The sequence below is a fragment of the Euphorbia lathyris genome, chromosome 8 (genome assembly GCF_963576675.1).
Source record: "Euphorbia lathyris chromosome 8, ddEupLath1.1, whole genome shotgun sequence".
NCBI classification, from domain to species: domain Eukaryota; kingdom Viridiplantae; phylum Streptophyta; class Magnoliopsida; order Malpighiales; family Euphorbiaceae; genus Euphorbia; species Euphorbia lathyris.
In genome coordinates, this window is record NC_088917.1 from 8,810,525 (window position 1) to 8,824,815 (window position 14,291).

Here is a 14,291-nt window from a genome sequence, read left to right on the forward strand (position 1 = left end):
ATGCTCAAAATCCTAAAAATGTACATTAATTATGATATATTGAGATAACTGTTTTTGCAACATTGGCTTATATAGTTTTTAACTATTATATTGTGGTTTGTACAAAATTGTTAGTATTTCGAAAGTTTTTAACAGATGAAAATGAAACATGATCATAAGACAAGTTGTTGGAAAATATTAATTAAAAAATATTATTTTGAATCTCTTCAAATTCTCAAATATTGAGCATAATGATTCTAATTAATAGAATTAATTTCTAATATTAATTATAAAACGTTTTTTTATACTGAGTGGTTACAATTGCAGTTTAATTCTATCTAACTAAAATTAATTTATGGACTTAATATTTTAATAAGAAAAAATAAAAAATTTAATTAATGGGTAAAAAATATTTTCACTTTCCTCTTTACATGCTTATATCTTGACAGTCTCTCTTATTTAAAAAAAAAAGAGGAAGATAGTTCTCTCATAATTATCATTTTTGTCCTTTCATTTTTGTTTTCTATTCTTTTGTTTGTTTTTCTTGCTTACGAAATTCAAGGATATATAATTATTAAAAAATATTAATGAAGTCAAATGAGTGATATCTGCGTGTGAAAGAATGAAGAACAAATTGATTGAATATCTTGATGAGATATTACGAGATGAAAATAGGAGAAATAGGAGAAATTCAATTGGATATATTCGGTTATTGTACCATAATGAATAATTGAATTCGAATACTTGATGATCATGAAATTCCATCAAGCAAAATGATTATCATCAAGATGAATTTGTGACTAATTCTTATGAATTTTATTTTTTATATGTAACATATTGAATTGATAAAGTTTCTTCATGTGTAACATTAGAAAAATATTGATTGTAATCGTTTATAGCATAATATATTGATGTTACTTCTATTTTAACATAGATTGTAATTCTTTTATATCGTAGATATAATATTTAATACTAATTGTAGCTTAATTCAATTTTTAGTTTTTCATTATATTCTAATATACTTCTTGATTAAGCTCCTATTTTATTATTATTGTCTCACAAAATTCCAGTTATAAAAAATATGAAAATGTATTAAAATTACTAAAAAGTACAAATCATTTAATTTTGTGAAAATAAATAAATCATTCACCTTTAATTAAAATTCTATAAAAAAATTAATCAATTATTTTCAAAATTAATTTAATTTAATTTGAATTATCAATAAAAAAATATTTATTAATTTAAATATACATAATATAAATTTTTTTTCATAACATGATATAAAATTACATAAAAGTAAATATGTCAATTTATTTATTTAGCTAAATTATATAAAAGTTTCATATCCCGTGCATCGCACGGGTTTCCGACTAGCATTAATAAAAATGGACCTAACACATGTATAATTACTAAAATACCCCCTTATGGATCTTCCCTCTTCCAAAGAGACTGGTTTCTCATGGGTTTTCATATCTTCAATTTCTCTCTTAAACTCATCTCTCTATTAATATTGGCATATAGTTATATCTGAGTCCATGAAAAGCTGGCTTCTTCTTCTTATTTTGATGATCATACGACTAAAATTGATCTTGTTTGAAAAAGTTAGGATTAAATTTACACAATTTCATACGTTAGGATTAAATTTGACTGTTATTAAAAAAAAGGTTCAAAATAACTCTATTGAAATCCAACCTAAAATTTAGTGATTGTATTGAAAATAAAGGGAGAAAATCTGCTGTCCCCATTTCGGTGTCCCCTTCCATGTTCCTCTCACAAAAAGTAGTCCCTTTTAATTAAAATAATATATTTTATGAGTCAAGGGGACCCACATGATTAAAAGGGACCACTTTTTGTGAGAGGGACATGGAAGGGGACACCGAAATGAGGACAGCAGATTTTCTCCCGAAAATAAAAGGGTTGAGAGGGCTTTTCAAAATATAATCTAAACTTAAATGATTATTTTACCCTTATTTCTCTTTCCCAAGTTCACCTTTGCCAATGCAGATTGCTGAGCAGTAGGTAGGGGCGTGCATCGGTATAAAACCGAACCGAGCTAAATCGAAAAATGAATATCGAAATGATTAAAATAATTCACACCGATACCGAACCGAATAATAAGTCAATCGAATTAAAACTGAACCGAAATATGTGATTTGATTTAAACCGAACAAATCGAATTAAGTTAAAAATAAAAAAATAACAAATAAAAATCACTATATTTTCTCATTAAATTTACCTCAACAATAATAAAAATTGAAATATTTCCAAAATATATCGAGTTATTATCTCAATAATAATAAAAAAAATTAAACTTTGTAAAATTAAATATATGTATATATATAAAAGAATGTAAAATATGTGCAATTCGTTTTTTTTTTAACAGTTTTTTTATCAAACCGAACCGAATATCAAAATACACTTCAAATTAAAACCGATATCGAATCGAATTATTAAAAAACCGAACTAAAAAACTGAATTCAATTGATTTGGTTTGGTTCGGATGCGGTTTAAACCGCACCATGCACATCCCCAGCGGTAGGCATTCAGCTCGGCAGTTCAAAATTTTCATGAGTAAGAAGACGAAGGTTTTAGCTTAAACCCTAGTTTTTCAAGGTTGAAAATTTCTAAAACTTTCAAAGATGAAGATAGCAGTCGAAGGGTGTATGCATGGAGATCTAGATACTGTGTACAAAACAATCGAACACTCGGAGAAGTTGCACGGCATCAAAATCGACCTTCTCCTCTGTTGCGGTGACTTCCAGGTAACCTTCTTTTTTGCAGCCAAGGTTTTCTTCTTCTCTTTATGTGATTAATTTCGTTGCCATTTGTAATCAGACCGTGAGGAATGAGCGAGACATGGGGAGCTTAAATGTCCCGCCTAAATATCGCGAGATGAAGTCATTCTGGAAGTACTACTCCGGAGAAGAAATTGCTCCGGTTCCAACCATATTCATCGGCGGCAATCATGAAGCCTCCAATTATTTGTGGGAATTGTAAGTTCGATTTCACTGTTGTTTCTCGATTTTTTAGGCTTAATTTGACAAATTAGTTGAAGAAATCAGTTGTTGAGGTAACTGATATCAGTAAGCTGTGTCTCTAGATACTATGGTGGATGGGCAGCTCCTAATATATACTTCATGGGTTTTGCTGGGGTGGTCAAGTTTGGCAATGTTCGTATAGGTGGCCTTTCTGGCATTTATAGTGCCAGAGATTATCATTCAGGTTCTTCTCTTGTTCTTCATATGTATATGCCTGGTTCAAGAATTTAGTGTATCTCGTATAGTTAGCAGCTATGTTGCATAAAACCTTCGATTTTAAAGCGTTTCACATCTTCCAAATGTTTCAGAAATCGGTACTCTTTAAACATTTCGGGCCAGGTTTTCGTAACTTAAAAAAATTGAGAACTTGTTTCCTAAGTTATAATGTGTTTTCAGAAGTGGATCAATGCTAATAACATGCTATATGCAATTTTTTTAATGTATATTTTTGAAAAGATCAAACATACATTCTTATAATTTTAAAAATTTATAGATATATCTATATATTTCTTATTATTTACATGTTTCCCTCAGGTTTCCATTTCTTACATTTTTTTACAAATTTTGTTTCCCTGTTTCGATTTGCGTTTCCATGTAACATAGCTTAGCAGCTGAACTAGAATTTACTTAAGCAGGACACCATGAGCGGCCTCCTTATAGTGAGAGGACCATAAGGTCTGTATATCATGTTCGTGAGTATGATGTCCACAAACTTATGCAAGTAGAGGAGCCAATTGATATTTTTCTTTCACATGATTGGCCTCTCGGCATCACTGATTGTGGGAATTGGAAGCAACTTGTTCGATTCAAACCACATTTCGAGAACGAGGTAATTATAATTCTTGTTGATACCATTCGTCGCATTTGTAATGTCATAATTGTACTGGGCAATTCGGGTCATTGTGTCATTGTGTTATGTTATCTATATGTGTCAGAGATAAATATAAGATATATGATTGGGCATTAACTATTAGCTCGAGTTTTTAGTTCAATCGGTCCCATGACATGGTATCAGAGCCTCTAGGACCAAACGGTCGAGGGTTCGAGTCCTGGCAACCTCAAATTTGTGGAATTAAAAACACATGGCGGGATGGGCCTGTGTTGTGCACGCTGCAAGCCCAAGGGGCATTTGCGTGTGGGGGTGTGTCAGAGATAAATATAAGATATATGATTGGGCATTAACTATTAGCTCGAGTTTTTAGTTCAATCGGTCCCATGACAATATGTTCCATTATTCCATATGATTTTATATGATATAAATGCTAGAAAATGTGTCTTGTATGTCAGATTATCTTTGTAAATCGTGTTAACGTGTAAAAAATTGCCATTGATGATAATTCTATCATAAGCAAACAGAAAGTAGAGGGGGAAATGTCTATTCCAGGTCTAAAAATTAAGACCTTTGCTCATGGAACCTTGTAGAAATGACAATGTGGACATTTCTATCTGCTTCAGTCTACCACTTAAATTGTTTATTGTTCCTGATGTTATTAGATTAAGGAAAGAACCCTCGGAAGTAAACCTGCTGCACAACTGTTGGAAAAACTGAAACCCCCTTATTGGTTTTCAGCTCACCTGCATTGTAAATTTCCTGCTGTTGTTCAACATGGAGAAGGTGGCCCAGTGACGAAATTTCTTGCACTTAATAAGTGTCTACCTGGACGCAAGTTTTTGCAGGTATATAATTTAATATCTCATGTTGCCTTTCTCGCAAATATGTAGTAATTGTTGGAAGCTTTTACCATCAATGTTATGTAATGATTTCACAGGTTATTGAAATTGATTCAGAGCCTGGACCTTTTGAGATTTTATATGATGAAGAATGGCTGGCAATAACCAGAAAGTTCAACTGTATCTTCCCATTGACATTTAAAAGCGCAAATTTTAGGTATGTATTGTGAAATTTGTTTTATATGGTTATTACACAACTGTTAAGTTATGTTGCATGGAAACCTTGATTTTAAAGCTTTTCGTGTTTATGAAACGGAAACTCTCGGAAACTTGTACGAGACGTTTCGGTTCACGTTTATGCAGTTCAAGAAAATTGGAAACCCATTTCTTAGAATTTGGAAATTCTTTTCCTAGTATGTAATGTATCTTCAGAAGTAAATTAATGCTAATAACATGCTCAGAAAATCCCTAATTTCTTCTAGATAATCTTCTATAAGCTTTCAAAATGATTAAAAAAACTCTATTTTTTCTCTCTATTATGATTTGTATGCAATTTTTTAAATGTATGTATATAAAAAATTAAACATACATCCTTACAATTCTAAAATTTATTGATACACCCTTGTATTTTTTTTTTTCATATTTCCCCCTCATGTTTTCTATATTTTTTTACAAATTTCGTTTCTGGGTATCATTTTCCATGTAATATAGCTGTTAAGTCGTCTTTTTGGTCTTCTCTTTTATTTACAAAAGGAATCAGTTTTTGTTGTTGGTAATGTTGCACTTTGATGTAACAGGGGCACACAGCTAGAAATGCAAGAATGTAAACAATGGGTTAGGAGCAAGCTAGAAGCAAGAGGGACCAAACCTTTTGAATTTGCAAGGACTGCTCCTCCTTTTGATCCTCGCCGGCCTGAATTAAACAATTCCTTTCCTGGTAATGCTGCTCAGTTATTTTGGTGGTTTGGCTAGTGTTTGATATAATGTAGATAAATTAGGAAGTAGTTATAAACTAATAATTCTGTAGACATGGTTTTGCAAATTCCATGATTTTGCTGTCTTCCAGAATCCATTACATGGAAATGGAAAAGGATTCGGAAACTGAACAGATACAGAAACCAGAAAGCGACATTTTTGTAAAAAAACATAGAAAATGGAAACAATAAACACATTATATTCTAGGAAACAAGTTTCCAGTTTTTGTGAAGTACAGAAATGTGATTCTAAACGTTTCGTACAAGTTTCCAAGAGTTTTAGTTTTTGAAATGATCGGAAATGTGAAATGCTTTATAATCAAAGTTTCTGCGCAACATGGTCTAGAACTCATCAGTGCCATTCACTTCAGTGTGTGAGAAGATCTTCAATTAACTTAATGAACAAAAGTTCAGAATGCTGCTCAGGCTCTTATTGTAGATGGCTTATTCTTATTTGTCTTTTTTTTTTCTACTTTTGCAGATTGTCCTAGGAATCCTCAAACAGAGTCTTTGTTGCAGTTTTTGGAACTTCCATATCTTCTGGATAACACATCAGAGTCAAGAGAACCAACAAGTAGTCCCGCTCAAGGTGGTAAATTTATTTTGTTCTTGTGTAAAAAATTGCAGTAAACAAGTTTTACATGGTCCAAATCATATATTGATACTGAAATTATTATTTTCTCTAGTGAAAGCTGGATAGATTCTCCAGTTCCTGTTCCTCTACCATACCTTCAGTAGGACAAGATTTCTTGTTGTGGCAGCATCTTAGTTTTAATGATTCTTGGGTAAATTACATTCATGGGTCCAGAATTATACCGCTACCTGGGTCCAGAATTATACGGCTACCAACATTATGCCCCTAAACTTCATTTCGTGACATAATACTCCTTGAATTTTACATTACTGTAACATTAAAGTCCAAATCAACAAAAATCTGTTACAATATTAACGAAATGATGAGAGTAAAATAGGTAATGGACCATAACTTTTGGTGACACGGATAGAAGAGAGAGTTAATGATGTCGTCAAACTTGTCCAGATCATCATTTCGTTAATTGTTTTTTACGGGATTTTGTTGATTTGGACTTCAACGTTATAGTAATGTGAAGTTCAAAGATTTTTATGTACGAAATGAAGTTTATGGGTTATAGTGCTTGCTGCAATTGCACCCCCAACAGATGAAGAATATAAGCAGACAAGCTGGCAAAAAAATTTGTACCCCCAACCTTCAAAGGTTGGCTCTGCCACTGGTTCAGGGGCCAGCGATGTATTTTACACAATGATTCTCCATTTAACCTTAGTCCACAGAACTCTTGGACACTGGCTTAATCCGACATCTGTTGTACTTGTACTTAGATTGTAGGCTACGAAAAGAACATGGTTGATCATAGGCTAAGCCTAGTTCTGCAAAATATTATTTAGATTCAGTGTCGGAAATCCTGGAACTATAACGTATAAGATGTCATTGGCAAGATTGATATGCTCTGAAATTCATATGTATATCACATTCTCCGAAGCTAAATTCGCATTTCTGCAGATAATTTTGTTTAGTTATGCTCTGAAATTGGCAAGGGAAGGCTTGCCCCCAATACACCCTTGTGGTGGGACCCCTCCCCGGACCCTCGCTCAGCGGGGACGCGTAATGCGACCGGGCCGCCCTTTATGCTCTGAAATTCATATGTATATCACATTCTCCGAACCTAAATTCACATTTCTGCAGGTAATTTTGTTGAGGATAGTGAAGAAATTCCCTTAGATGATGTGGATGAAGTGGAAGAATCTGCAGAGGTTGATGACGTGGAGACTGGAAATGAGTAATTCAGGTACTCCGCCTACAGTTTAGCTGGATAAAGGGTGATAATGCTGTTCATTTCTACGATGCTGCTAAGGAAGAGGGAGGAGGATAATTGCAGCCATTGGATTTCTGATGTGCATTGATTCATTAACCGGCATGCAGCACCGGTGGGGGGAACGGCCTATTGGTCTTGGTGGAGGCAATATTTTTTGCTATTCAAGTGCAGGATTTACGATGATTTTGCGATGGGCATGAAGTGCAGATTATGGAAGACTAATTGCTAACTCAAATTAGCTTGCTAGAGATTTTTTGAACTCAGTAAAGAGTTCCAGTTTTTTATTGAATAGAAGCAATGTTAAGTGTTTGTAATTATATGATTCTAACTTAATTGAAGACAATATTTGTTTGTAATGGTAAGAAATTTAAGTGAAAACACGAGCTTCTCAGTTATGTGTCTCAGTCTCAGTGTGGTTGATTATCCTCTCGGACCAGTTCCAATGTACTTGATCATTCTCTTGGACCAGCTATTGATCATCACCTTAGTAAGTTATTGTCTCACCAACTAGCTAATCAGATAGTTTCTCGGACAGATTTCTCCTTTTTGCTTGGCCTATGAAGGTGTTAGCAGTCTTTTCCAGTTCTCCTCTTAAGGGCAGGTTTTTACGCGTAACTCACCCGTCTGCCATTATAAATATTACTTCTGGTTTGACTTGCATGTGTTAAGCATGCTATTGAACTCTCTCCCTGAAATTTTAGTTGCATTACATTTAGCTTCTCTGTTTGTAGATAAAGCTGATTGAAGCCAATTTTTGTTCGTAATGGTATGAAAATTTAAGTGAAAATGTGAGCTTCTCAGTTCCAGTGCGGTTGATCATCTTCTCGGACTGGTCCCAATGTAGTTGATCATTCTCTCGGACAGCTGCTGATTATCGCCTTAGTAAGCTATTGTCTCACCAACTAGCTAATCAGATGCTAGCTTCTCGGATTTCTCAGTTCCAGCTGTATTTCTTCTCCCAAGGGCAGGTTCTTACGCGGTACCTCACTTTTCGTTTGACGTGCATGTGTTAAGTATGCTATTGAACTCTCCATGAAATTTTTAGTAGTTGCATTACTTATAGCTTCTTTGTTTGTAGATAAAGCTGATTTGGATTTGTTTTATTTTGTTTTTTATTTTTTCATTTCGAGACATAACTTTTATCCTTATTGGCTCGAAGAAATATAGCGATATAACATAGGTAATAAATGATACCAGTAGAGGCATGAATTTCTTAAATGTGTTCACCTAGGCAATAAATGACAACACCAGAGGCTGGAATTTCTTAAATATGTCAACTCGTTGTATCATTTAATACTATATCAACTTGTGAATAAGTTTTGGCACAATTTTCTATCTTTGGACAGTCATATTACTCTTGAGGCTTTCACAGGAAATGAAATGGGTTCTGATGCTCAACAAAATGGCTGTCAGAGAACAACATTTCTCAATTTATACCTGCAATCAAATCACTGAGTTGACTCAATGGTCACAGACAGGTTTGGTTCTGCTCTGCTCTATCTATGTTGCCCATATAAATGCCAAACGAACAGTAAAGTTCAGAGGAATGTACATACAGAAAAACATTAATAAGAGGTAAGTTTGAAATATGACCTTAATTTTCTATTCCCATCTACTCTCTGACATTCATATAAATGCAGCTTTAAATGCAGAGTATTCATGGTGGTGAGGCAGGCTGTGCTTTGTTTTTATACTTGAAATGCATCAATTTTATGTAGAAGACAGCAAAAAGTGGTCTGATTGTTGTAAAATCACCCAAAGAGTTTTTCATGGAGACAAAAGTTTCCATTTTTTCTCAGGGATTTCGGTTTTACTATGTTGGGATTTTTATTGTGTTTGCTCTTGTTTCTTCTTCTTCTTTAGCGAGTTTGTCTTTTAACTTCTATGAAGCTTCATGTCCTAGTGTTGAATTTATGGTTTCAAATACAGTTAGATCAGCTTCCTCTTCAGATCCATCCATTCCAGGGAAGCTTCTTCGCTTGCTCTTCCATGACTGCTTTGTTGAGGTCAGTCCATTTCTCTTCCCTGACTTGTAATGCACAATGTTGCACGGAAACCGACACCGGAAACGTTATTTCTAAGAAAAATTAGCTGGGAAACAGTAATGTAAACGGAAAAGGAACGGAAACAGACATGAAACGCAGGAACGCTAATGAAGAAGAGTTTCTTGCAACATAGTGCACAACTTAAATAAATGTGTTCTTTTCTTTTCTTCTTCTTATTAGACTAAATAATTGATTAGTCTTTACATTTTATTTACATTTTTTATCTAACACTGTTTAGTCCTCCTATTTTAATAATACACTGTTTAGTTTTAAATTTTGTTTTACTAAAAAGTGAGGCTCCGAACTATTTAGTAATTCAAATATTTGAGCAGCTAAAATGTTGAATAAAACGAATGTTAAAGACTAAACAATGTATTATTAAAATACGAGGACTAAATTGTGTATTAGGTAAGAATGTAGAGACTAATAAATTATTTACCTTTACTATTATTATGGGATAGTCCAAATTTGCCACTATTGTTTTTGGGAAGTGCATATTGACAGCTAACATTGGAAATGATACAATTTTACCTCTAAGATACCCAAGCAAGATCAATTTTATCCTTATCTAATAGAAAATTTGATCAGACCGGTTCACATGGAACTTTCAAAGCATCAAATTAATGCATAAAATATTTATTAAATTACTAACACATTTATGAGTAACCTGTCGAAATGTCAAAAACTAAGTCTGACGCATTCAATTTTATTTTAAAAAACCGCCTAAACTATTTACTATGTTATTAATACAATTATAAATAACCTGTCAAAACGCACGAAACTGCTTCAATTTATCGACAAACTTATTTAGAAAGTCTGATGTCGTAATTAGATAATTGTCAAAGCAGTATTTTTAAATTTTCTATTAGGCAGGTGTTGAAAACGAAGCTAAATAAAACAGAAATTAATCAAGCAAAGATCGAACACCAGGATTTGTTAACGAAGTTCGGCAGTTTTGAATTGCTTACGTCTCCGGGAGCGATTAGCGGTTTTTTTATTGATCGTGTAACTGAAAGATACAGTTTTTACATGTATTTATAATGCGCAATACAAATTACTGAAATACCCCTGTACCATAATGCGGGGGCTCTGCCCCCGCACCCCGGCCCACTAATCCTAGCGTGTCAATGTCGTTCCAGGATAAGCCCCTTTGATATTATGAGCCATATACAACAGTAGGGGTAAAATTGATTTTCGTTGGAAACATTTAGGATAAAATTGTGCCATTTATTACATTTGGGGTAAATCTTCAATTCCTCCAGAACGATAGGGCAAGTTTGAACCTTATCTGAAAGCAAATTAGAATTAATGACAGAAAATTCTACTGCTAAATGTAAAACATCCGTCGGTAATTTACTATCTAATCAGAATCTATAATGGCTTTGACAGAATCTGCGACAGAGTTATAGGTTCCTGATTTAGTCGAAATTTTTTTTTATGTAATTTTGAACATATTTTTGTCCGTTAACTCAACTCTGGAGTATCTGATTCTGGCTCCATGACTGGTTGCAGGGGTGTGATGCATCTGTGCTGCTACAAGGAAACAATGCAGAGCGAAGTGATCCAGCAAACAGATCACTTGGGGGATTTACAGTGATAGATTCAGTTAAAAGACTGGTTGAAATATTCTGTCCACTTACTGTTTCTTGTGCTGATATTATTGCTTTGGCTGCTAGAGATGCTGTTGCTTTTGTAAGAACTTTCTGCTTTTTATTTTCTTCCATTTCCATATATGCATTCTTCACTTGATTATTGATTCTTGAACATACCGGAAAACAGACCGGAGGACCTCTGATCAATATTCCGACTGGTCGGAGAGACGGGAGGGTATCTGCAGCTCCAAATGTTAGACCAAATATTATAGATACAAGTTTTACCATGAATGAGATGATCAAAATCTTCTCCTCTAAAGGTCTATCCCTGGATGATCTTGTTATCCTATCAGGTATTTTCAACTTTTGATTAGCACATTGTATCTATTAAAATGGATTATCGTGTCATGTGATTTATATGTGATATAAATACTAAAAAAAGATAATCTAATCAAACGGGTGTGTCAATCACTGAACTAAAGTCAACTTTTGTCTGAATAAAATCACTAAGATTTAATTTCGGTGGTCACTTAATTAAATAGGTATCAATAAGTACGGTGATAATTTTTGACACAATCACACGATTTACTGACACAATCTAAGTAGGATAGGACACTATTATTATTTTTAATTACATTTACATCATGTATAATCTTATAAGCTATGTTGCACGAAAACTCCTCTTAAGTAGCGTTTTTGCGTTTCGTGTCCATTTCGGAAATGGAAATTTCCGGGAGCCCATATGACATGTTTTCGGGTGTGTTTCTGTAAATACTGAAAATAGGAAAACACATTTTTTTTAACTGTTTTCGCCGGCAAACACAATCTGATTCCAATTCCGACAATGATTGTAGCTAATTGAAACTTCCGCTTTAGTTAGAACTTTTTTATTGATGATAATTTTTATTCCACAATTTCTAATTATTTATTTATTGATTATCGTAATCATATGTAGAGCATAAATACAATTTCTTTTTATTGTTATTATACTTTTAACGTTTATAAATGTCTATATTTTTAATATTTGATATTTCCCCGTTTTTGTCCCAATGTTTTTGTTTCCTATGTTTTTTAGAAATAAAGTTTCCCGGTGTCCATTTCCGTACTCCATGTCTATTTTTATTTTCGTGCAACATAGCGTAGAGATAACATAGTACAATTTTGACACGATAACCTAAATTGTTACCTCAATTTGAACTAAATTAGCTCGAAAATAAAACATCGAGAGTTATTTGACTATAAAAGTTAATTTTAACTTATTTATCCCAACTTCAACAGGTGCACATACTATAGGAGCAGCTCATTGCAGTGCATTTAGCGACCGATTTAGCGAGGACTCAAAAGGGAAGTTAAAACTTGTTGATCCGTCGCTAAATTCTAGTTATGCAAATACTTTAATGAAACAGTGTCCAGCTAGAGCAAGTTCTTCAATAACAGTTAACAATGATCCTGAAACTTCTACCACTTTTGATAATCAATATTACAGAAATCTTTTATCCCGTAAAGGGCTTTTCCAATCGGATTCTGTTCTTTCGTTCGACCCGAGAACAAGAAAGTTAGTGGAGGAGTTTGCAAATGATGAAGCGAGTTTCTTTGCGAGTTGGAGCCAGTCTTTCTTGAAGTTAACTAGCATTGGAGTTAAGACGGGCGAAGAAGGCGAAATTCGACAATCTTGTTCCATCGCTAATTAATGATTGAACAAAAATTAGGACCCGACTCTTATGACTAGAGTCGCAAGGGGTTTCCATTTTGGGAGGGGTGGTTCGTTGGACGTGCTGTAACTACAACACCTCTAGATTTGAAATCCCGACTCTGTCATTGTTTGTAATAGGAGTAAAGAAATGTAGTTTTAGTTTCAATGGACATATATATATATATGTACATGCAACAGAAATATAAACCTTCTATTATCAATAATGTCAATTATGCGACGTGATTTTAGAGTATACTAGTTCTTTTTTGGGGGAAATTTAGCACATTCATATTCCATATTGTTTCTCAGGATCCATTTTTCTCTCAATTACAGACTGTATTGGACAAATAAAAGGGATAAGGGTTACACATAATCTTAACGTTTTCGGTGAAGTATAAATTTGGTCCTAATGTATAAAATAGTTTAAATTTAATTCTAATGCTTATAAACAAGATCAATTTATTGAAAATTTAAAAATGTTGTTTCAACTGTATTTAACCTTCACATCAGATTTTTCAAACATCAATTATGTTGAAGATATTTAAAGTGTTACAGTCACAAAAAAAACATGTTAAAATGTTAATAATGAAGTTTGTTACATATAAGTTATCATATTTTTTGGCCTAATACATCACCAGCTCCCTGAGCTTGTTCAAAATGATAGATTGGCTTCATGAACTTTGCAAGTGTCTCATCAGCTCTCTAAACTTGCTCATTTCGTATCACCAGCTCCCTAAACTTGTCCATAAAAATAGATGAGCTCCTTGAACATTGCAAATGTTTCGCCAACTTTCCAAACTTGCTTATTTTATAACAAATAAATACAAAAACCATAATACTAACTCTCGATCATCATCCATTCAATCTCTCAAACCTGCAACACTAACTCGTATAATAGGTTTAAAAGTAGGAGAAGTGAAAAAATTACCTCTCGAATAGATGAAGACGTATTTTTAGAATTTAGGTTTAATAAGTTTTTGTATTTAGTTGTTACAGAATAAACAAGTTTAGGGAGTTGGTGAGACACTTATAAAGTTCAAGAAGCTAATCTACTTTTATGAAAAAGTTTAGGGAGCTGGTGATACGAAATAAGCAAGTTTAGGGAGATGGTGAGACACTTGCAAAGTTCAGGGAGCCAATCTACTATTTTGGACAAGCTCAGGGAACTGGTAATATATTAAGCCTATTTTTTTTAAAAGTGTCTAAACTGTTTATTATGTTACTAATATAGTAACAATTAGTCAATCAAAAATATATGAAACAATTTCAGTTTATCGATAAACTTGTTTGGAATGTCTAATATGACAGTTAAATAACAGTCAAACAAACTTTTCCAAAATTTCGATAATGTATGGTTAAAATTGATATTGCTTGGAAATGTTAAAGTTAAATTTGTGACTAAAATTCATCTTGCTTAGAAATATTAAGATTAAATTTACACAAATTCAA

At 33.2% G+C, this 14,291-nt stretch overlaps 2 protein-coding genes across 2 annotated transcripts; both read left to right on the top strand.

Moving 5' to 3' along the window:
• The first annotated feature begins 2,510 nt into the window (after positions 1-2,510).
• Positions 2,511-7,907, top strand: LOC136202858 (lariat debranching enzyme). Its single transcript, XM_065993796.1, has 9 exons — positions 2,511-2,741; positions 2,815-2,972; positions 3,080-3,201; positions 3,653-3,846; positions 4,512-4,694; positions 4,787-4,905; positions 5,486-5,625; positions 6,144-6,251; positions 7,383-7,907. Exons 1-9 carry the CDS (start codon positions 2,619-2,621, stop codon positions 7,478-7,480), a joined length of 1,245 nt encoding a protein of 414 aa, XP_065849868.1. The 5' UTR covers positions 2,511-2,618; the 3' UTR covers positions 7,481-7,907.
• A 71-nt stretch (positions 7,908-7,978) lies between these two features.
• LOC136202859 (peroxidase 46) lies at positions 7,979-13,102 on the top strand. Its single transcript, XM_065993797.1, has 5 exons — positions 7,979-8,113; positions 8,244-9,518; positions 11,070-11,249; positions 11,337-11,502; positions 12,428-13,102. The coding sequence occupies exons 2-5, from the start codon at positions 9,282-9,284 to the stop codon at positions 12,838-12,840; spliced, it is 996 nt and encodes a 331-aa protein (XP_065849869.1). The 5' UTR covers positions 7,979-8,113; positions 8,244-9,281; the 3' UTR covers positions 12,841-13,102.
• The last annotated feature ends 1,189 nt before the right edge of the window (positions 13,103-14,291 follow it).

What these genes read in the sequence shown, in the direction of transcription:
- LOC136202858 (XM_065993796.1), top strand. Translation starts at nt 2,619, where the DNA reads ATGAAGATAGCAGTCGAAGGGTGTATGCATGGAGATCTAGATACTGTG. An exon ending in TTTAAAAGCGCAAATTTTAG is followed by an intron (nt 4,906 to 5,485) that starts GTATGTATTGTG and finishes TTGATGTAACAG; the next exon opens with GGGCACACAGCTAGAAATGC. An exon ending in ATTAAACAATTCCTTTCCTG is followed by an intron (nt 5,626 to 6,143) that starts GTAATGCTGCTC and finishes CTACTTTTGCAG; the next exon opens with ATTGTCCTAGGAATCCTCAA.
- LOC136202859 (XM_065993797.1), top strand. Translation starts at nt 9,282, where the DNA reads ATGGAGACAAAAGTTTCCATTTTTTCTCAGGGATTTCGGTTTTACTAT. An exon ending in TCCATGACTGCTTTGTTGAG is followed by an intron (nt 9,519 to 11,069) that starts GTCAGTCCATTT and finishes GACTGGTTGCAG; the next exon opens with GGGTGTGATGCATCTGTGCT. An exon ending in TGATCTTGTTATCCTATCAG is followed by an intron (nt 11,503 to 12,427) that starts GTATTTTCAACT and finishes CAACTTCAACAG; the next exon opens with GTGCACATACTATAGGAGCA.